This window comes from Leptodactylus fuscus, chromosome 6 (assembly GCF_031893055.1).
Source record: "Leptodactylus fuscus isolate aLepFus1 chromosome 6, aLepFus1.hap2, whole genome shotgun sequence".
In the NCBI taxonomy this organism is placed as follows: Eukaryota; Metazoa; Chordata; class Amphibia; order Anura; family Leptodactylidae; genus Leptodactylus; species Leptodactylus fuscus.
Window position 1 is genome coordinate 45,807,282 of NC_134270.1, and position 23,654 is coordinate 45,830,935.

Below are 23,654 nucleotides of genomic sequence, written 5' to 3' on the forward strand. Positions count from 1 at the left end.
TAGTTCCATGTTTTTATCAGAATGAAGGGATTTAAGGCTTCTTCAGCTATGATCAGCTTCTTTCAGCTCTCCTCGGAAGGACAAGTAGAGCGGTGGATGGAGTCATAGGATTATGACCCCTACATTGCTAACCTGCTTCTCCGAACATCAGCCATACAAAGCTGAATACAGCCAAAAGGGCATATCGCCTTCATCCTTCCACCGATGAGGTGTCTCTATTACTGGACCACCATAGTCCTAACTATCCCACTTCCTGTATTTCTCTCCTCCCCTTCCTCTCAGCTTGCTGAACCGTACAAGGAGGTATGCAGATCAGATAATATGAAGATGCTTGTAGAGAACAGACTTGGTGTTATCTGTGTGTTTGCATACAGAGATAACTGACAGGGCTTTATCAGCAAACTACAGTTAGCTGAGCTGATTGTCCTGCTGACATGGAGTAAGTGACATCACTTGTCCTATTTCATAGGCCCATGGTTATAGCAACACTGTATAAACAATGTAAGCAATAATTTCACATAGCAGGCAAACAAAGCAGCATTTCTAAAACAATATACTTAGGAAAAGTCTTCAATTTACATAAGCTACCAGTATAGATAGGATCGTTGAGATGGGACAATCCCTTTAAGGCTCTGTTCTCACTGCATTTTGCTTGAATGTCCAACACATATACTGGGAAAACTTCCTTTAACCTGACAGAGGCCAAGAGAGTTTTCCCTTGGCTGCCATTGAGCAGTATGTTTTGCATTTTTCTTTACAGTGGTCACTGCAAGAAAACATTTACCACATGATTTACACTTAAAGTTAAACAAAATGTGAACAGAGTCTAATCTGTAAATTGTGTTGTGCCTATGTAGTAATGTGTGGAGCTTGTTTCCATCACCAGATTCAGTTACAGACGCTGGACATCAGATTATCCTACAATGATGTGCAATTGTTTCTGGCGATTGCAAAATCCATTCCTGAGCAGACCAGCACCAGCGCCTCGGAGTCTGCAGTCTCTGATGTCTCTGACAGCGTTCAAGGCAACAACAAGGAGAATGAAGTTTTAACTGTGAAAGAAGTTCACAGACATGTGATGGATCCTCTTCTAGGTAAGAAGACATGTTATGCTGTCAACATCTGCATTGGAAGATCCCTGTTCTTTTTTTTGTCCAATAAATTATTGTACACTGATGGAAACCCAGTGAACCCCAAGTGGTGGTGGTGGGGGGTACATCTGATGCTGATGGTGTCATGCAATAGGTTTCACAATCCTTTCTTAAGATAGGCCATCAATATTACAAACTGAATAACCCCTTTAGTTTATGGAGCGTAACATATTGGGGATTTTTTAGTAGAAATATCCTGTATAACATCTGTAACATCTCATGGTGTTTGTTTTATCTTTAGAAAACCAACTTGCCCGTTTGCAGGAGCTGGGATTTGCTGTTGAGGACTGTCGAAAGGCGTTGCTAACTTGTCAAGGTAAACCATTGTAATGCCGGTGGTGTCATGTCTGGCTTTCATGTGATATTTTTAAAGTTGAAGCTCCTTTTACCCACAGCTGAAGTCCTTTGTTCCAGATTGTAATTCCAGCAGTTCCTAATAATTCATCCAGTAGGTTTGAATGGATTGCTGGTTGCCCATGTGTGCTCCCACTATTCAGAGCTCTGCTTGTCTCTCTCCATTAGTCTCATAGAGAATGGGTCAGCAGTGATATGACTGTCAGGACTCGGAGCCTCTCTTTTGTGATCAGTAGGGTTCCCTGTGAACAGACATATTTCATGGGGTAGTCTCAAATGGACAACCTCGTCTTAGACTGAAGATCCCCCAACAGTCTGTTGATCGTGCTATAACACATCATGTCTCTTTTTGTGACATTCATGTGTCTTTATAGGGGGGATTTTTGGCCAAACCCCCTTTTTAAAAAAGAATAAGTAAATTCTGTTTTAAGTGTGGCTACTTCCAGAAATTCATGACTTTTCCATCTCTTTAAGGTCAACTCAACAAAGCGGCTACATGGCTATTTAAGAATGCTGAGCCCCTCAAGCCTAATAAACAGAGCGCAGGAACCGGAGCCGTTCGCTGGATCTCTGGAGTGGAGCTAAAGGCGGAGAGTGTCTGCATCTGTTTCATTGATGACTGCATGGACTGCGATGTCCCCCTGGCAGAGATCACCTTTTCACGTCAGTATAGCAAGTGTTATTTCCAGTAGGATGCACAGTTGGGTAATGGATCCACTTCTGTGGATAGAGTGCTCTGTTACTTATACCTTGCACGTGCTTATTAGACGCCACAGGATAGGCTGTAAGGTAGTAGGATCTGTGCACTAGTACCAGGTTTATGCAAAGGAATCGTTTCAGTCCCATCATTAAAAATACCATAAAAAAACTCCAAATTTAGTAAACATCATCTTTGTAAGATATTATTAAAAATGTTGTTTACGTCTATTAATATGGTAATAACTTACCTGTAAGAGTGCCCCATAGTGTTTTAGAATTCCAGGGAGATGCATGTCCATACCTTATGGCTTATGCCTCTGGTCACACAGGTAGACTTCCAATTTTTGTTCCAGATTCTCAGGGGATAGCAGATTGATCTTTCAGTACATTACACTATGTTGTTAGGAAATGTATCCCTAGAAGCCTGGCTGACAGACATGTCAAACATTATTTAGCTGAAAAGATGGCAGTGGTGGCATGGAGTCACTTTTTTTTCATTCAATTTGGTTTATTGAACAAGTTGATGAAACACATCCAAAATGTATAACATTATCTTTACTGTGTGTTACAGCGTATCACAAGTAGTACCTGAGTGTACCTGTATATTTCCATAAGCAGGTCATTGTACATAATACTGACAGAATAGCTAAGGAAGGACAAGAAGACAAAGGAGACTTAGAGGGTCGAAGGGAACCCCAATCTGATCAGCCAACACAGGGGAGGGCATCTACCCAACTATGGTACTCGGCACTTACCAACCCCTCACTCAGTCCTTGAGCATGTAAATTGGTCATGTGAAAGAAGAAAAAGATGGTCCGCAAAGCACCGAATCTTCTAAAACTTAAAAATCTTTAATTTATCTTAGATTGAAATACAAAGTCCAAACAAAAAAGTGCAATAATAGGAAAACCATACATGGTGAATAGGGATAAAATTTCTTATATGTTAATTTGTCATTGGGGAGGCGCACCATCTACCCCAAACTGTTGAAATTTATTCAGAGTCCCTATTTTTATACACAATATTTTCGTAAGGGTCTGGTTGATCGGCTTCCTCCATTGTGTGAGCGTAGGCAATTTATCTCCCTTCCATGTCATAGCTATCGCTTTGTGTCCCAGAAACAAAACTTCCCTGAGGAAAATCCCTTTGTGGTGTGACCAGTGCCTCTTCAGGAATCAAGGAAACAGATAGCCCAAGACCTCAGCCATAATATCCACTACCTCCCTCCAAAACTGGGATATGGGTGGGCAAAACCACAACATATAATAGCAAGTCATTCTTATAGAATTATGTTATCTGATTTTATTTTAGTCCTCAGCCTGTACAAAATAAAATGGATAATGCCTAGAATATGAAAAACCGGGCAACACGTGAAGCTAATATAAAGATTGAAGTGACTTTGTATCTGTTTATATACGTATTCCGCTGCTATGTAGATCTCCATGATTACAGACTACAAATTTTGCTGAATGTTTGCTAGTAAGATGTCTGGGTCAGGTGGAAAGGCGTAGATCTGCAGATCAGAAAGCAAATTGTATTCCATATCTATATCCTACATCCGCATAGGGGCAAGGTAGACAATGCAGGATCATTTTAATCCTCTCTTCCAATGTGTATTTTTTATAGCAATATTGACCTATCATATTAAAGTATAGTAAATTGAGTAAATTAAAAATAAGATGTATAAGGCCCTTGTACCAGTGTAATTGTTATTAACACTTTGTTTTCTATTTGTTTTTAGGACTGAACTTTTTCCAACACTTGGTATCCAATCCTGATGGATCTGCTGAATTTGCACTCTCAGGGGATTATTACAATCGAGAACTGTCAGGTGTGATGTTTGTTTTGCTATGATTGGGGTTACAATGAATTATGGAAGATTTACCCCATCAATGCTCCTGGTTTATACGTATATTTCTGTTTATTTCAAGGTTGGGAACCGTTTATTGAGCCATGGCCTTGCTCAATATCCTGGCAGCAGCAAGAAGCAAGCCGACTCCATCCCTCTCGTCTAAAGATTGATCTGAAGGCTAAACAGCGACTGGACATCAATATCACCTCAGTGTTGATAGGTAGGTCCGCTGTTAGTGTATTCCTGGTGCCTTTTCACTGGTGGTTTCCAACGACATCTTCTAAATTTATGACCTCTAGTCAGAGTGGTTCCAGCAGTAGGGTTCCCCCAGATGATCTGAACTTCTAAGGCAAGCTGCACAAGGGCTTTTATGGTCCAGAAATTGTCCCATGTGCACCTCACCTCAGGGGCACTGCTACATAAACAAGTATTTTTTAGACATCCTCTTTGAGAATTTGAGTACATCATCCTTCTGCCGTCGTCTTACACCGTTAGCAAAGTTTACCTTGACACTTTTGTATGTCTTCTACAACTGTTGCAAATATATGCAGCTTAGACGGAAAGAGGTCATAATGAAAATAGGGGTATATGTCCTCAGATGTAATGATGGCTGCACCAAAAGTCTGTTTTAAGGTTCTGGCTCAACGTAAGCCAACTCTTACGTGATGTAAACTTAGTATAGACAGTCTAAAGGCGCATCATGTTTACTATCCAGCATCACCTGCTGTGATAAATCTGGCCCATTTTCATGCTATTAGTCTAAGCTTATGGTGTCTATTAGTAAATGTGAGCCATTGTGTTTTCTTTGTGCTTTGCAGAACAATATGTGAACACTAAGGAGTCCTGGATGGCGGATTACTGTAAACAGGAGAAAGAAGCCACCATCGAAACTGGAAATGAGGAGGAGTGGATGGGTTCTTCTGTAGACCCTCCATGCATTGGACCAAGTGAGTACATTTTACAATGTGAGAATATAAATGAATAGTAGTATTTTATGTGGATGGATAAGATCCATCTTAAGATCCATCCATGGTAAGATCTAACCTCAGATGCACGGAATACATTTTGTACTTGGAGAGAGATCTCATCTCTGAGATTCACAGCTATTACTGTGTGTGGTGACAGGCCACATGCACACTGAACACTGGTGAAATGGCCACTTCTTCTATTTTCTGTATACCAAGGACAATACATACATATATTGCATAAGGGCTGTGCAGATATGTCTCATTCACTTGAATAGGACCGAGCTGCCATTTTATTATGTGACCCACAAATATGATTTCATTGACACAAGAAAGTGACCTCTTCAAACCTCTGATCGACGGAGGTCCTGTCATATATGGATGACCTATTCTGAGGAGTCCTGGAAAGCCTCTTTAACCCTGTGAAAATGTGCTTTTCAAGTTTCCTAGCATTGTTTTAATATGTACAGATTATTACTATTCTTGTAAGTTCTCTGGTTTTCCATGATTCTGTTTCTCTCCTAACCCGTGTGTGTAGTGTCTTTGCAGTATTCCTCTCAGTTCCTCTTGTTTCCCCCTTTTTATTCTCTCTAATTTTGCCTTTCCTGTCTGCCAGGCCTTCCTCTATCCTACCTTAGAACTAGAAGCACAGCCAGTCTGACTAACCTAGAACATCAGGTCTATGCTAGAGGTACAGTACTAAAATCATAGGGGGACATACAGAAAAGTGTCTTCAAGATGTCTTAATTCAAATACAATCCAGACAGTCCTTCTTCCATGCAATCCATTATAGGATGTTTGGATGTCTTGTGGGGTCTGCTCCTCTATTCAGCAGAACTGCAGACTACCTGGCAATGGCTGCTGCCTTTTCTGACACCAAACACATGACAAGTGGTTTTCTGTGCAATGTTTGTCTAAATTAGCACTATGGTTGAGCGATCAAATGTTCTCACGTGTGATCATTATTAGTCTACGTTTGATCGCACTTTCACGTATGTCCCCTGTGAAGTAGATTGCGATTGTAAAAGCGGAATCTTATGTTTCTCGTTTTCCTTAGTTAACTATATCAGTTTTGCTTTACGGTCTCTTAGTTTATCATTTATGGGATGTTAAGAACATTAAATATTGATGTCTCTTCTTTCATTTACAGTTGAAATGAAGACTCCAAAGCGCAGACAGCCATTTATACCATTTGCTCTCAGGAATCACACAGGCTGCACCCTGTGGTTTGCCACTTTAACTACAACTCCCACCAGGTAACTAGCACTTTGGGTGCTGACCGTGCTTAACTATGTAAGGAAAAGAAGAAGGGTAACACCCAATTGTCAGTTCATTCATACATTTCCAGGAAGTACAGCAGAGGAACAACATATAAAGTTCTAAGAAAAGATGCTTCAGAACAGCTTATATGGGGTATTTCATAAAACAGTCAGGTCAGAGTGCACTCTTCACCATCACATCTGAGTTCTAAGACAAGTACATCAGGAGTATTCTCCCATGTAGAGCTCTGAGAAATCGATTCAACCTATACGTCTATGTAGGTGTTTTACAATGATAGTCAAAAGCTGACATATGGCCACACATTAGCAGAGTCTATGTCGCAGTAGTTGAATACACATTTCTCTACGGTGGCTCAGTGGTTAGCATGGTTGCCTTGCGGCTCTGGAGTTCTGAGTTCCAGTCCAGCCAAGGACAACATTTGCATGGAGTTTGTATGTTCTCCCCGTGTTTGCGTTTCCTCCCACACATTAAACATATACTTCTAGGGAATTTAGACTGTAAATCTTACTGGGGACAGTGAACGATGACAAAATCTGTGAAGCGCTGCAGAGTATGTTTGTGGTATACGTATGAAAAAAAAAATAAATTCATGGACACCGGCACAACATAGGCCAATAAAAAATACTCTTTCAGCCTCCTTTTGCTTAATGGAGCTAAATGGAAAGATTGGACTTATAGGGGAGAAGCTTCTCTAGCACGTACAAATACAGAAAATGTAGAGTTTGTTTGTAATCTCCAATATGGATGGGAAACACCGAAACACAATTCAATTGCATTTTCTACTTGTACCTTAATTCGGTTGCAGGGCTGCTTTATCACATAGTGGGAGTCCAGAAGTTGTTTCCGATGGCGATAGGAATTTTATGGATGACGCTCACAATGTGAGTCAATGGAGAGAAGTGCCCCCGGGAGAAGAGATACCATTTGAATTTGAGACAAGAGAAAAGCTGAGACACAGGTATTTCTATCGTAACAGAACAGCAATCTCAGATTTACATTATTGGGACACTGTTTGTTAAAGGGCCATATATTGCAATAATTTTTTAAGCATCAAAATGGCTTTCCTCTTTCATACGGCACCAAAAGCAAGTTTATACGTTTTATAATGTCCATGGTATAACTGATTGAAGTGACTCTCCCCACCTTCATTTTACCTACATGTTACACAGCCCCGTACTCCATACATAGTAAGGGTGCATTCACACGGAGTAACGTGCCGCGTGACCTGGCACGTGTACGCCGTGTGAGATTTTGAGCGCCGTATACGCTCCCATTGATTTCAATGGGAGCCTGGATCGTATACGCCGCGTTATTTTGCAGCCGTGATCACGGCAGCAAAATCACGGCCACAAAATAACGCGGCGTATATGAGACTAACTCCCATTGAAATCAATGGGAGCGTATACGGCACTCAAAATCTCACACGGCGTATACGTGCCAGGTCACGCGGCACGTTACTCCGTGTGAATGCACCCTAACATATAGCAAGAGGCAGAAACTGATCTCAATACAGAAACATACAAAATACATGATTTCACAGAAAGGATCCAAAATTTGTAAAGAAAATATATTACAAAATGTATTATTGACACAAAAACTGCCAGAAAATCAAAAGTTGTCTGAAAGTTTACACTTAGAATTTTAAACAGCTGCTGCTAAGAAAATGCTTAAAAGAAAACTACCAGCATGTTGTGTAATGCATTTACATTGATCAGAACCAAGTGCTTTACTAACACCCACATAAAGAGAATCTGTCTGTTTTCCAGACACATTGTTAAAGCGTTCCTCCAATGGTAAATCAACTTTTCCGGAATTGTACAAGTGAATTTAAGAAGTTTTAAAATCAATGAATTTTTTTATTTTTTTTACTTTATTTGTCTGTGGTAAGGGGTTGATGGTATCAGGGCTAGAGGAGTCAAGAGGTTGTTAATAACATTTCTGGGGGGTTAGGGGACTGAAGGAGACAATGATAACATTCCTGATTTTGTTTAAAGCATTAAAGGGGTCTAGGCCCATCAGTATTTGATTTGTGTTGGTCTGACATCTGGGCCCGGTGCTGATCAGATTTTCTGACTGTCTATGGGTGCTAGCAGGGGACAGTGTCAGATGCTTTCTGTTATCATCCCCTGTATAGCTTCTAGCATTCAGAGACAGCTGGTTGGTTTCCGACCCCACTGATCAGATACTGATAGCCTATCCTTTGGATAGCTAACTTAAACGAAAGTAAAAGCCAGCACCAAGCAGTGCATAGGGTAATACTGCATAGAGCACGCCGCGCCCACTGTAAAAATCCCAATAAAATATTGCATTAATGAGTGGGCTTTCACCTTGGCGGTCTCTAGATAGCTAATGATGTAGTATCGGTTTGTATGAGCACTTAGCCGGTCACATTGCAGCTCAGATATTTTTCATGGCTTTGTGATTGACTGAGACTATACTTTGATCTGTGAGAGATACTTAAAGTTTGTGACTATTAAGTGATAGCGTCATAATACCTCTTATGTCCTAGCTGAACAGAGCATGTATCCGCCTGAGGGCTGGTGTATTGGTCTGTTACACTATTGTTCTCTTCTCTCTTACTGACTTTGCTTGTCTTTGCAGACACACTCATGACTTGCGGATCCACCAGCTGCAGGTGCGGGTCAGTGGCTGGGAACAAGTCAGCCCGGTGTCTGTGGATAAAGTCGGGATCTTTTTCCGCTATGCAGCTCCTGATAAGAATACATCTTCATCCTCAGTAAGACTATTCATTTATGTTTAACATTGTTTTAATCTGTCATCCAATAGTTTACCAATTCCAATTGTCTGACCTTTGTGTTTCCAGAATAGGACTATTGATAATTTGTAATCCTGCCAGGCTAGTATCTCTGACTGCAGATTCTAGGAATTCTTGGGTGTCAGTTTTATAAACCTGTGTCCAAACAATCTGTCCTACTGGATCCAGGAATAGGTACGCTAGATTCACACCTGCATTGAGGTTTCCGTTTAGGCTCCAAAAACGGAAACCCTATCTGCTTAAAAAGCGGTTATCTGCAAAACCGACAGACCCCATAGACTGAAATGGTGTCTGCCAGGTCTCTGCCTAAAAAAAAAGGAGAGACGGAATCCCTGAACAGTTACGCAGGTGTGACCGTAGCCTTAGTCTATAATGAGCTGTATTCCTATGTATGGATATATATATATATCCCTATTATGTATACCTAGTGTGTCTCAATTGTTATATTTTTTTCTATAGGTTGGGAGTCCAATAAGCAGAACTAACATAATACATCCTCAGGTTTATGTAAGTTATGGTTATTTGCTTTCCTCTCTACTCTAAATCTGAAACTAGATCTATAAAGGAATAATGTTGATAAATGACCTTATCCGTTCTGGAGAATGATGGAGTAATGTGTTAGGACTTTTAATCATTGGTTGGAATTGTCACTCCCAGGATCTGTAGGTTCTCTTGGCTGTCAGGAACCATAGTTTTCTTCATAGACAGTGTCAGATTATTATGTCATGTTTGCCTGGAAACAAGCATTTGATAATCCTATTAATATAAATGTGAAAGTTTGTGGGTTTGTGTGTTTGGATGTTTGTTCCTCAATCACGCAAAACCCGCTCGACCGATTTGGCTGAAAGTTTCCACAAACATAGTTAATACACCCGATTGCGCAATAGGCTACATTTCGTCACAATAGCGCACATACGTTTGTGCCAGGACCCCCACAAAACCCAAACTCACACCACCATCTCTGCAATCTCACACACTTTGGACCATAGCAAGCCCCAAAATTCATATTGCCCTCTACAGCCTAGCCCCTAACCCCACACAATCACATATACATATACTTTACCACTTTGCCCCTCACCTTACCGATACTCCAGGAGGCTCTCTAACGCTCCGGAGCAGCCATGTTTGCCGACCCCCACCGCTCTGACAAGCCGCGACACCGCCCACCCATGTCAATACCCCTAGGCAGTCTAATAAATGCAAAAACAAAAAAAAGGAAAAAAAAATAAAATAAAAAATAAAAAGTATTACAAATTCAAATCACCCCCCTTTCCCTAGAACACATATAAAAGTAGTTAAATACTGTGAAACACATACATGTTAGGTATCTCTATGTCCGAAATTGCCCGCTCTTCAAAGCTATACAAATATTTTGCCTGGACGCTTAACGCCGTAGCGGCAAACATACTGAAAATTCAAAAAACGCTGTTTTTTCACTATTTTCATTATCATACAAATATCAATCAAAAGTGATCAAACCAATAGCATTTCCCGAAAATGCAACAACTAAAAACTGCACCCGGCCCCGCAAAAAAACACATCCCCCGACACAGACAAATAAAAAGTGACTGCTGTCAGAATATGGCAACTTTTAAAAACAAAAAAAATGTCAACACACTACTGGCAGAAAATACCAAATCATACAATGTCGTATATCGAGGTATATTAACTTTGAATACATCTGTCCCAAAGACACTATGTACAGTTTATACCAACACCGTATAGCAGCTGAAATATAAATTACATCCAACACAAAAGTCTCATGTATTCTCAGAATTACAGCAAAAACAAGATACACAGTTACATTTCATATCCCATACCTTATACACAGTACAAAAACCTTACCCATGCCTGTATATACCCACTTCTACAATCACCGCAGACGAAGTCGCGGGTACCAGCTAGTGATTTATATAGCTGATATACTGGGAGCGGCCTTGCATTTGCACGTAGGTTGAGCTATAAATATGGAGTTATTCTTAAAGGGATTCTATTATTAAAACGACATTTTTTTTCTGACTAACACGTAGGAATAGCCTTAAGAAAGGCTATTCTTCTCCTACCTTTAGATGTCTTCTCTGCAACGCCGTTTGATACAAATCCCAGTTTTCTTCGGTATGCAAATGAGTTCTCTCGCAGCACTGGGGACAGTCCCCAGCGCTCAAACAGCACAGTGGGCGTCCCCAATGCTGTGAGAGAACTCTCCAGCCTCACCTCCATCTTCTTCTGGAACAGCCTCTCTCTGCGTCTTCTTCTGGCGCTCTGTTCAAACTTCTACACATGTGCAGTCGGCTGTGCTGTCGGGCCTCGGGCAGAGCTAACTGCACATGCGCATGGCCATTTTCTTGTGGCCGCTTACACCAGTTTACTGTGTAAGTGGTCACAAGAAAATGGCCACTTACACCAGGCGGACATGTGCAGTCGGCTCTGCCTGAGGCCCGACGGCACAGCTGACTGCGCATAAACAGAGTGCCGGAAGAAGACGCAGAGAGAGAGAGACCATTCTAGAAGAAGATAGGGGCGGCGCTGGAGAGTTCTCTCGCAGCATTAGGTTGCCCCCATTGCTGCAAGAGAACTCATTTGCATACTGAAGAAAACTGGGATTTGTACTGAACGGCGGCGCGGAGAAGACATCTAAAGGTAGGAGAAGAATAGCCTTCCTACGTGTTAGTCAGAAAAAATGTTGTTTTAATGATAGGATTATTTTTATTTCTCTGACACATCTGTTTTCTCAATTGTTTGTGATGTCCCTCTATTATTCTTCCCGGAAATGTAAGCAAATCTAATGTGACACGTATAGAAGTTTGCCTTGTCTTATGATTGGCAAACAAATTTGTGGATAGGAGGGATGAAATTTATGTGTTTAAAAAAAAAATAAATTCCCATAATTTTCTTGTTATTGGAGCCTCTCCCTAGTTGTCCCTTTTTGATGTGTCCCTAAGAATGGTGTGCAGTGTATGATGGTCCTGTCACAGACCTTTTCCTTGGTGTCACTGCTAGGTTTTGTCTTTCCAACATATTTCTTCTTGTAGTGACACAATACTTATGTGGGGAAAGTTGGGATCCAAAGTGAGGAATACCATTTGGGGTGTCATACAGAATGTGATATGGACCTGGCTGTGTCTACAGGACACCTCATTGTTGGTTTGCTCTTACATTTCCAGGGCGAGTAACATAGGAACAGCAGAAAGCGTGGCTCTAAGAAAGGTTGTTTTAGAATTTATAATATTTGTGAAATAAAAGGATATTAGAAAAGATGACTGTTCCACTATCTGTATATGTCCTCACAACTACAAGTGTGCCGGTGCTACTACAAAGTCGCCTAAGTAACCTCCATATTACTGAAAGCCTATCTATGGGGACAGACGCTTTCACAGCTCACCTGATCTCCGCTGATCTTCCTCTTTTCTCTTTATAGTTCTCAGCGTTACCTCCAGTGCGGGTAGTGTTTGCTGTCACCATGGAGGGCAGTGCTCGTAAGGTGGTGACTGTCCGATCATCTCTAATTGTGAAAAACAAGCTTGAGATCCCTATGGAGCTTCGACTGGACAGCCCATCGGCCCCAGACAGTGAGTAGTTATGTCTGCCAGAGACTGACTGTCCATATAAAGCTTACAAGTAAAATAAAATACGTTATTATTATATCTTCTCTGCATGCTGCTCTTTGTTATGTTGGGACAGTAGCTCAGTATTCTCCTGTCCCCAAGTCTCAATTGTAAGTGTTGGCGACAACTGGTAAATTGTGGTTACCCTTCCTGTTTGCTGCCCTCTAGGGGTAGCTCCCTTAAACATCATGCCCGACTTTCCAACAAGCCTTTGCTGCAATGATACAGGTTTTTGCCAAGTTAGTATCCCAGCTGTGGACAGCGCCGGGAAGAGACTTCTAGACGAGGTTATGGGGATAAATATCCACAATCTGACAGACTTTTTACTATTAGGCATAAGGGGGCACACTGTCACACAAGTGCAAATAAAAAACGTACTTTTGCTTATAGTTGCCACTCAGCACAACTCTGATCTTGACAATAAGTTTTTGGTTATGCTAGTTCATATAGTTAACCATTGACATACTCTCTTTGCTGAATATGTCTGCCATACTATACTTCTGTGTATTTGTAGAGCCAGTGATTCTCCCTGCTGTAATGCCCGGTGATTCCTTTGCAATTCCATTACATCTCACATCCTGGAGATTGCAGGCTAGACCAAGAGGGATGGGAGTGTTCTTCTGTAAAACACCAATCCATTGGACGAATGTTACAAAGACCGGCGAAATTTCAAGCAGTAAACGCGAGTGTCACTCCATGGATACAGAGAACAGCAGATATTTCAGGTGATGATAAGTGAGGTTCTATATTTGGGGCTCGGTTCTACAAAGCTTTAGGATCTCTGCTAGCTTTCTGTGAAAGGGAATCCCATGACTTGGTACAAGATAGCATCCTGATGCAATGTAACTAGCCATACACTTGTCTCAGACATGGGTTTTCACTTTCCCTTAAAAGGGATTTCCAAGCTAAAATACTGATGACCTATCCTAAGGATAGGTTATTGGTGTCAGACTGGTGGGGATTTTGCACTTGGCATCTCAACCAACAATTGTCCTGATACACAGAGAATGGAGCAGGAAGCAGATAGCTATTATTATTATTATTGTTTATTTGTATAGCACCATTAATTCCATGGTGCTTTACATTTGGGGGTTACATACAGTACACAGAGTATACAGGCAGATATAATACTAACAGTGACCGACTGGCACAGTGGGGTAGAGGGCCCTGCCCGCAAGGGCTTACAGTCTATGAGGGAAGGGAGGGAAGACAGAAGGAGAGGGGGAGACAGTTCAGATGGTGGTGCGGTGATAGTGTTATTGGAGGTTGTAGGCCTTCCTGAATAGGTGAGTCTTCAGGGCCTTCTTGAAGGCTGTGATTGTGGGGGTCAGTCTTATGTGTCTTGGTAAGGAGTTCCAGAGTATGGGGGATACGTGTTACGTGTGGACAGGTAGCAGGAGATGAGGTCAGAGATATATGGAGGGGACAGGTTGTGGATGGCTTTGTATGTTAGCGTTAGTAACTTGAACTCAATTCGCTGGGCTATAGGTAGCCAGTGGAGGGACTGGCAGAGGGGAGCAGCCGATGAAGATCGGGGGGGTGAGGTGAATTAAACGAGCAGCACAGTTTTACGGTGGACTGGAGGGGGGCGAGGGTGTTTGCTGGGAGTCCATGGAGAAGGGTGTTGCAGTAATCTAGGTGGGAGATTATAAGGGCCTGGATGAGCATCTTAGTGGTTTCAGGGGTGAGGAAGGAGCAGATTCGGTGGATGTTCTTGAGTTGGAGGTGGCAGGAAGTGTTGAGGGTTTGAACGTGTGACTTGAAGATGGGTCGGAGTCCAGGGTTACCCCAAGGCATCAGGGACAGGGGTAATTGTGGTTCCATTAACTTTGATAGATGGGTCAGGTGGAGGGGCCATACGGGGTGGGGTGAAGATTATGAACTCTGTTTTCTCCATGTTGAGTTTGAGAAAGCAGGAGGAGAGGAAGGAGGCTACAGCTGCTAAACAATCTGGAAGTCTGGCCAGTAGAGAGGTAATGTCTGGTCCAGAGATGTAGATTTGGGTGTCATCGGCATAGCAGTGGTACTGGAAACCATGAGATTCTATGAGTTGGCCCAGGGTGTAGATGGAGAACAGGAGGGGTCCTAGGACGGAGCCTTGGGGGACACCTACAGAGAGAGGGCGAGGTGAGGAGGTGGTGTGCGAGTGGGAGACACTGAATGTGCGGTCGGTCAGGAATGAGGAGATCCAGGAAAGGGCCAGGTCTGAGATGCCAAAGGATGAGAGAATTTCTAACAGGAGGGAGTGGTCAACTATGTCAAAGGCAGAGGAGGGGTCAAGGAGGAAGAGGACAGAGTAATGGCGCTTGGCTTTGGCGGTTAGCAGGTCATTGGTGACTTTTGTTAGGGCAGTTTCAGTGGAGTGCCGGGGTCTGAAGCCTGACTGAAGTCTGTCAAAGAGCAGGTTGGACGAGAGATAGGAGGAGAGTTCTGAGTGGACGTGTTGCTCAAGCAGTTTTGAGGCGTACGGGAGTAGTGAGATGGGAGGATAGTTGTCTGGAGAGGACGGGTCGAGGGACGGTTTCTTAAGTATAGGAGTGACTGTGGCACGTTTGAAGGCGGAGGGGAAGGATCCATTGGCTAGAGATAGGTTAAAGGGTTAGGGCCGGAGTAATGACTTCAGTGTAGTGGCTACACCAGATTACTGCCATTCAGTACTTACTTTATTCTCTGTGTATCAGCTACTGAGAACACCTGTTCAGTGGTGGTGCCAGATGTTTGACCCCCTCCAATCTGATATCGATAAACTATCCTTAGAATAGGTCATCAATTTATTAGCCCAGAAAAGCCCTATGTCTCTTTCAATATGTAGAATATCTGTTTCTTTCATTTTTTAGGTTCTGCGTGGCTCTGAGAAAAGAAAACTACCCAGATTACATGCCGTCAAATATATTTTCTGACAGCGCTAAACAAATCTACAGACAGCCAGGCCATTCCATCTTCCTGTTGCCCACTGTGGTCATCTGCAACCTTCTGCCCTGTGAACTTAACTTTTATGTCAAAGCTTCACCTCTTAAAGGAACATTAAAATCTGGGAAAGAGATGGCCCTGCACACAGCTGATACATCCCAGAACTTTGAACTTGGTGAGCGCTCTTACTGTGAATACTGATGTGAAAACTAGTGCAGTGAGGGATCTGAGTTTGATGTCTACTTTGCTTAATGTTGTCTCTAAGGACAGTATTGTACAGCATTGTATTTGTCATCTAAAAATTAAGGAAAATATTGCATGTCTTCATTGTTTAGGATTCTAAATACTGATGGAAAATATGCAGAAAAATAGATAAATAATTAGATTGATGAAATGAATAGATAAATAGCGAGAAAATATTGATAATATAAGTGTCATGGTGATTGTAGAGAGGGACCTACTATTTTATAAAGTCCTGTTATTACTGAAAGAACACAGTCTTTACACTGTGTTGGAGGGGAGATGGTGAGGGGAGAGTGACAAGTGTGATGTGCGCTGTCTGGCTTGTAGAAGCAGTGACCATGACTGGGCTTCAGCTCCACTATATTTGCAAATTCACATGGAGGAATTTGCAATGGATTTGGGGGGTGGATTTCACCCACGTATCAGCTGCAGATTCCGCACAAATTCTGCCTCCCATTGTTTTCAATCGGAGGCAGAGATCGCAGCAGGACCACAAGAAACTACAAGTTTACAAGTTTGCTACTTGTTTTTTTCAACAGGAATCGCCGTAGAAAATTTTCAACATTGCAAAGAGCTGTTGATCCCTCCAGGCACTCAAAACTATATGGTTAGGATGCGACTTTACGACGCCAACAAGAGACAGCTGAACCTTACCATACGCATCATGTGCAGGGCAGAGGGCTCCTTGAAGATATTTATCTCAGCTCCTTATTGGTTAATTAATAAAACAGGTTAGTAATGATTAGCAATAATAAAGTTTATTGTGTAGCACTAACTGAGCAATGTCTGCTTGCCATGTAGCTGATACTAGCGCAAAGTAGTTTTGGGAGGGGGCGGGTTCCTCTGCTCTAGTTGTGTAACATAAACTTACTCCATCAGGGGTGTTATAGGAGTATCTATGACCCTGTAGCCTTCGCTAAAGGTTCAGCAGCAGATGTGTGCGTTAGTTATTGTGTACACAACAACAATCTCTACCTTAAAGTGTAACTAAAAATTTTGTTTTTCATAAATCCATGGTGCAGCTGAAAACATGCTTTGTAATTTACTTTATTAAGGTAAAATGCCTGTTACTTCAATTTGTACAATAGAAGTCTATGGAAAGGGTAGGAGGAGGTAAGGATAGCTCCTCAAAGTAGAGAGACAACTGTTCTATGGAGTGAATGGTTCATTTAATTCTGTAGACAACCTCATCTCTCTGTTGCTACCCCTTCCCTCTCCATAGACTTCATTGTAAACTGACACTGCTTGAGTACATACAAAAACACTCAGATAAGAGTGAAAAAGTATTAGTTAAAGACATTGGCATTTTTCGTTAGTGAAGTATATTACAACGTTTGTTCCTTTCACCTGCACTATTGGTTTAATGAAAAATGAAAGTATACTTATGCGTTAACAAGACTTTGAGGTGTGTATACACTCTTCATTCTGTTTGCAGGTTTGCCATTGATTTTTAGACAAGACAATGCCAAAACCGATGCTGCCGGTCAGTTTGAAGAACATGAACTTGCCAGGAGCCTGAGTCCTCTCTTATTCTGTTATGCAGATAAGGAGCTTCCAAACCTGTAAGTGAATTGTACAGAAAAACGTGAATATCTTTGGATTAGGTCACATGATTCTTTGCTCTCTATTTCATATCTATATATCAGATCCTTTTCCTTCTCACTGGGGATCACTGTATAATAAGTAAGGCCCAGCCACAAGGAGCAACACGGTGGCTCAGTGGTTAGCACTGCAGCCATGGCTTGAATCCCACCAGGAACAACATCTGCAAGGAGTTTGTATGTTCTCCCCGTGTTTGCATGGATTTCCTCCCATTCTACAAAGACATACTGATAGAGAAAAAAACATGTACATTGTGATCCCTATATGAGGCTCACAGTCTACATTTAAAAAAACGTAAGGCCCAGCCACTGTGATCTGATATACTCGGATATGATACAGGTGAAGGTGTTTGGGTTTTTTTTTTGTAAGTAGTTTTATTTTAATTCATAGCTGCACAATGAGAGTTGGAAAAGGTATCCATCCGGATGGCATTCCAGGATGGTGTCAGGGCTTTTCTCTTGATGGCGGTAGTGGAGTGCGAGCTTTGAAAGTGATCCAGCAAGGGAACCGTCCAGGCCTGATCTACAATATAGGTAAGTGGAGGTGAAGTTAAGCAATGGTTCTGCGTCCTAATGCTTGCTTATGCGTCTGCTATGTACACTATGTATTTTGCTGTTCTTGCCATCAGTCTTTTAGTTTCTTCCCTATATCTATCTGCTTTAGTTGATGCCAGTTCTCTTGTTTTCACCTTGTCACTTTCTTCAGTTGTGCCATTATTATTACTTACATTTCCCTTTGGACTTTCTGCCTATTTTTCCTCAATTATTTCCTTGTCTTTTCCTTTCCTCATTACTTAATTTTATCACTGATCTCTATTCATGTTTTCCACCAGATTGTTCCTCAACTTTTCCCCAGATCTTTTCCTGTTTGGTTTTTCCTCAACTTTTCCCTCCTGGCCTTTCCTCACTATTTCACTCCTGGTCTTTCTTCATCTTTTCCCTCCTGGTCTTTACTCACTATTTCACTCCTGGTCTTTCTTCATCTTTTCCCTCCTGGCCTTTCCTCACTATTTCACTCCTGGTCTTTTTTCATCTTTTCCCTCCTGGTCTTTACTCACTTTTCCCTCCTAGTCTTTCCTCACCTTTTCCCTCCTAGTCTTTCCTCACCATTTCCCTCCTGGTCTTTCCTCACCATTTCCCTCCTTGTCTTTACTCACTTTTCCCTCCTGATCTTTCCTCACCATTTCTTTTCCCTCCTGGGCTTTACTCACTTTTCCCTCCTGCTCTTTCCTCAACATTTCTTTTCCCTCCTGGTCTTTCTTCATCATTTCCTTTCTGATCTTTCCTCACTATTTATTTTCCCTCCTGGTCTTTACTAATTTTTCCCTCCTGGTCTTTCCTCACCATTTCCCTTCTTATCTTTCCTCGCTATTTATTTTCCCTCCTGGTCTTTCCTCACCATTTCCCTCCTGGTCTTTCCTCACCATTTCCCTCCTGGTCTTTCCTCACCATTTCCCTCCTGGTCTTCCTTCCTGTTTGTTCCTTACCTTTTCCCTCCTGGTCTTTACTCACTTTTCCCTCCTGCTCTTTACTCACTTTTCCCTTCTGGTCTTTACTCACTTTTCCCTTCTGGTCTTTCCTCAACTTTATAAAAAAAAAATTAACATTCCCCATTTGTCTGTCTTTCTTTTCCCCTCTTCTGTCCCCACCTTTTTTCCTCTTTGTCTTTCCTCAACTTTTTACTTTCCCTAGCTTTACCTTTTCTACTGTTCTTCCCTTATCTTTTCCTCCCAGTCCTTCCTTACCTTATATGTTTGCTACTTAATTCCCCGAATTATATAGTTTTATTACATGCCATCTTAAGAACTCAATAATCTCTTTAGGCATTGATGTTAAGAAAGGAAGAGGAAGGTACAGGGATACTTGTATGGTCACCTTTGCTCCTCGATACTTATTAATCAACAAATCTAGTCACAAACTTGCCTTTGCACAAAGAGAATTTGCGAGAGGTCAGGTAAGTGTACCTATAAAATTGCAAAAATCCTTGTTGGATACCCAGTACATGCCCTTCAGTATAGTCTAATGAGTGTCTCCTATTCCTAGGGCACCAACAACCCTGATGGTTATATCTCAACTCTTCCCGGCTCAAGTGTTGTTTTCCATTGGCCAAGAAATGATTATGACCAGTTACTATGCGTGCGATTAATGGATGTTTCTAACTGCACATGGTCTGGCGGCTTTGAGGTTAATAAAAATAACTCATTCCATATCAATATGAGGTAAATAACACTAAAAGAAATGTACATGTTTGGGTTGTGTCATTGACTGGATGAGCTTTTCACATTGATACATGGGACTTTTCTTTGTGTTTGACTAACGCTGGGTTCACACCAGCGTTCGGTGTCCATAGTCAGGTTTCCGTCTTCTGCCGGCAGAAGACGGAAAACTGTCAGACCGGGTCCGGCCGTGAGCGTTTTGAGCTCTTCGCGGCGAAACCATTTTTTTTTAAACCGGACAGAGTCCTGCATGTCCGACTTTGTGTCCGGTTAAAAAATCAGTTTCATCACGGAGAGCTCAAAACGCTCACCGGCGCTCACAGCCGGACAATTTTCAAACCTATTCAAATGAATAGGTTTGAAAATTGCCTGCAGGTTTCCGTTTTCTGCCCACTTCTGGGCTGGAAACGGAAACCTGTATGAACAGAGGCTGGGGCGCAGATGTGAATGAGCCCTTACTCTTCAGGAAATGAGACATTTTTCTAAATCCACTTATTATTTTACTAGCAGTTACCCGCGACTTCGTCTGCGGGTTGGCAGTGGCGCTGAACCACTTATATTTCTTGTCCTCCCATGTCTGCCTCTAGTTTCTTGGCCCCCCATCTCTGCCTCCAGTTTCTTGTCCCTCCCTGCATCTGCCCCCAGTTTCTTGTCCCCCCATTTCTGGCCCTAGTTTCTTGTCTCCCTGTAATATATAACACAAGCTTGGGCAAGATGGCTGCTTCCATACTCATATAAAGAAATGAAATTAAAAAAATATTACAGGTTTACAAAGTTTAGTTTACATGTTTAGTCTTCATATTGCACATTTATTGTGTTATTATTGAGGCCAGGATAAATGACGACTTCATAACCACAGCACTTCCCCAAATATGACGTCACCCAGCAGTTACATCCATAGGTACATATGGTGCAAAGAACATGCAACGTGTGTAATACCGTACAGCCACATGCACAGGGTGCAGAAAATCGACACACAGGAGCGAATTAATGAATACTGTCTAACTTGTAGACGGTGCAGTTAGACTAGATAGACAAACCTCAGCAGATTTTCCAAAGTGCTTGATACTATTTGCAAATCGTTTCTGACATCATTTTGATTGGTGCACAGTGTTGCATATTAAGCTCTGCCCCTTTTCCACAAGCCCCACCCACCTGACGAACACCGTGCAGAAATTGTTAGAATGTGTCTGAGACACACAGACTATGAGGTGTAAAGCCTGTGCACCAGTTTCTTTTGGCACAAATCCTATTGTTTGGATGTTCGGATGTTTGTTCCTCAATCACGCAAAACCCGCTCGACCGATTTGGCTGAAAGTTTCCACAAACATAGTTAATACACCCGATTAAACAATAGGCTACTTTTTGTCACAATAGCACACATATGTTTGTGCCAGGACCCCCACAAAACCCAAACTCACACCACCATCTCTGCAATCTCACACACTTTGGACCATAGCAAGCCCCAAAATTCATATTGCCCTCTACAGCCTAGCCCCTAACCCCACACAATCACATATACATATACTTTACCACTTTGCCCCTCACCTTACCGATACTCCAGGAGGCTCTCTTTAACGCTCCAGAGCAGCCATGTTTGCCGACCCCCACCGCTCTGACAATCCGCGACACCGCCCACCCATGTCAATACCCCTAGGCGGTCCAATAAATGCAAAAACAAAAAAAAAAGTAAAAAAAAAAAAAAAAGTATTACAAATTCAAATCCCCCCCTTTCCCTAGAGCACATATAAAAGTAGTTAAATACTGTGAAACACATACATGTTAGGTATCCCTGTGTCCGAAATCGCCCGCTCTACAAAGCTATACCAATATTTTGCCTGGACGCTTAACGCCGTAGCCGCAAACATACTGAAAATTCAAAAAACGCTGTTTTTTCACTATTTTCATTATCATACAAATATCAATCAAAAGTGATCTAACCAATAGCATTTCCCGAAAATGCAACAACTACAAACTACACCCGGCCCCGCAAAAAAAGACATCCCCGACACAGACAGAAAAGTGACTGCTGTCAGAATATGGCAACTTTTACAAACAAAAAAATGTCAACACACTACTGGCAGAAAATAACAAATCATACAATGTCGTATATCGAGGTCTATTAACCTGAAATACCGCTGTCCCAAAGACACTATGTACAGTTTCTCAGAACACCGTATATATAGCAGCTCAAATACAAATTAACTTCAACACAAAAGTCTCACGTATTCTCTGAATGACAGCAAAAACAAGATACACAGTTACATTTCATATCCCATCCCTTATACACAGTACGAAAACCTTACCCATGCCTGTATATACCCACTGCTACAATCACCGCAGATGAAGTCGCGGGTACCAGCTAGTTACCCTATAATTCTAGTGCATTTTCATTTTATCTTACCAAGCACTTCCATTTTGTCTTAGGGATACACTTGGAAAATGTTACTTTTTGAGGGTGGAAATTACATTGCAAGGAGCCACGTACCGAATCTCATTCAGTAACACCGATCAACTACCTCCTCCGTTTCGAGTGGATAATTTTTCTAAGGTAAGTCCAAAAAATGATTATTTCTAGTGTCTAAATTTCACAATAATTCACTGTTTTATCTAATGTCGCAGTCATTATGGGGAGCCTATATTTATACATTAGGATAGTGGTGTCCATTTTGTGGCTCGATGGCGGCTGCATAACTACAACCCACAACGCCAGTATAGCTTCAGGTTGCACAACTAAAATCCTATACCATGAATTTTTCTTTGGTCCATCACATTGAACTCTCTATATCTATCACAGCAATGTATATTATTTACTGATGTGATTCTTTACTATTTGCAGGTTCCAGTTATGTTTATGCAACATGGCGTTGTCGAGCCTCGGCTGCGGACAGAGGTGAAGGCCTCAAGCTCTCTGGACTATGCATGGGATGAGCCCATTTTACCATCATACATTACATTGACGGTGAAAGGAGCGGGGTCTTCAGAGGTTGTCTGCAACATGAATGACTTCCAGGACAGCAAGCAGCTTTACTATGAAAATTTCATCTACATTGCTGCCACCTATACGTTTTCAGGGTAAGAGTAGTTGGTGTGACGGGTGTCTCAGAGCTAAGAAGAGGTGGAGAGATCTGAGGCTTATTTCTATGTGTTTCCTTTACAGCTTGCAAGAAGGAAATGTCTTACCTGTCGCTCAGTCAAAGAATGTCATCTATGCAGAGTTGGTTCTGGATGTTCAGCCCAAAACCCTCAGGGTTGTTTTGAAGAAGAAGGTAGGGATAGCCTTGGTGGTGGATTTAAATAGTATTCCTGTTAGGTGGACCGTGACTACACAGACAGCTTTCAACTGTATGTGCATTGGCACATAGAACTGAAAGCATCGATTGCTCACCAGCGGGGAATCTTATACCGGATTCCCCATTGGAGAGCGATCTGGGCGACGACACGCATGCCAGCAGAGTGGGTTCTGCGTGTCTTCTCTGGCTCGTATGCCATAGGTTTGCCATCACAGGTCTATAGGGTCCGCGGGTAAACGCTTTTTTGAGCCATGAACAGAACCCAAAATGCAGGTGTGAATCTAGCATAAATATGGTAAACATGGAAGATTATTATTCAGGTTTCCACATGTGCTGGATGGGTATATAACTTCTATAACTCAAGTATAAGTGTTTTAATAGAATTCTGAACCATGTGTTTCTATAATCACAGGAGCCAGGTAAGAGGTCACAGCTTTGGAGAATGACAGGCAGTGGGATGCTGTGTCATGAAGGATCTTCACCACCCCATAACCCAAATAAGCCATCTACTACGCGATCTCTTGAGTCCTCCTTGGTGTTGGACATTGCTGGACTTGCAGCTGTTACAGACAACCGGTACAGTGACTTACTCCATAAATATCCGATACACATTTTTTCCAGGCAAGGTAGCAGCTACATCTAACTACAGGCTCAGTGGAGCAATGGTCACCCATGTACATAGAGTTCGCCATTCCATTTTATGGGAGA

The 23,654-nt window shown here is 42.0% G+C and overlaps 1 protein-coding gene across 1 annotated transcript in view; it reads left to right on the forward strand.

The window, feature by feature from the left end:
- The window catches only part of VPS13D (vacuolar protein sorting 13 homolog D), a 177,634-nt gene that overhangs the window by 52,550 nt on the left and 101,430 nt on the right, over positions 1–23,654 (forward strand). The window contains exons 35-57 of the mRNA XM_075279845.1: positions 887–1,094; positions 1,393–1,467; positions 1,980–2,168; positions 3,946–4,035; positions 4,136–4,276; positions 4,875–5,003; positions 5,638–5,712; positions 6,172–6,277; positions 7,108–7,260; positions 8,904–9,039; positions 9,538–9,585; positions 12,497–12,647; positions 13,198–13,408; positions 15,521–15,768; positions 16,376–16,567; positions 17,272–17,398; positions 17,829–17,971; positions 19,261–19,391; positions 19,481–19,656; positions 22,081–22,204; positions 22,493–22,728; positions 22,814–22,922; positions 23,359–23,522. Coding sequence (XP_075135946.1) covers positions 887–1,094; positions 1,393–1,467; positions 1,980–2,168; positions 3,946–4,035; positions 4,136–4,276; positions 4,875–5,003; positions 5,638–5,712; positions 6,172–6,277; positions 7,108–7,260; positions 8,904–9,039; positions 9,538–9,585; positions 12,497–12,647; positions 13,198–13,408; positions 15,521–15,768; positions 16,376–16,567; positions 17,272–17,398; positions 17,829–17,971; positions 19,261–19,391; positions 19,481–19,656; positions 22,081–22,204; positions 22,493–22,728; positions 22,814–22,922; positions 23,359–23,522 — 3,362 coding nt within the window. The remainder of the gene's footprint in view (positions 1–886; positions 1,095–1,392; positions 1,468–1,979; positions 2,169–3,945; positions 4,036–4,135; positions 4,277–4,874; positions 5,004–5,637; positions 5,713–6,171; positions 6,278–7,107; positions 7,261–8,903; positions 9,040–9,537; positions 9,586–12,496; positions 12,648–13,197; positions 13,409–15,520; positions 15,769–16,375; positions 16,568–17,271; positions 17,399–17,828; positions 17,972–19,260; positions 19,392–19,480; positions 19,657–22,080; positions 22,205–22,492; positions 22,729–22,813; positions 22,923–23,358; positions 23,523–23,654) is intronic.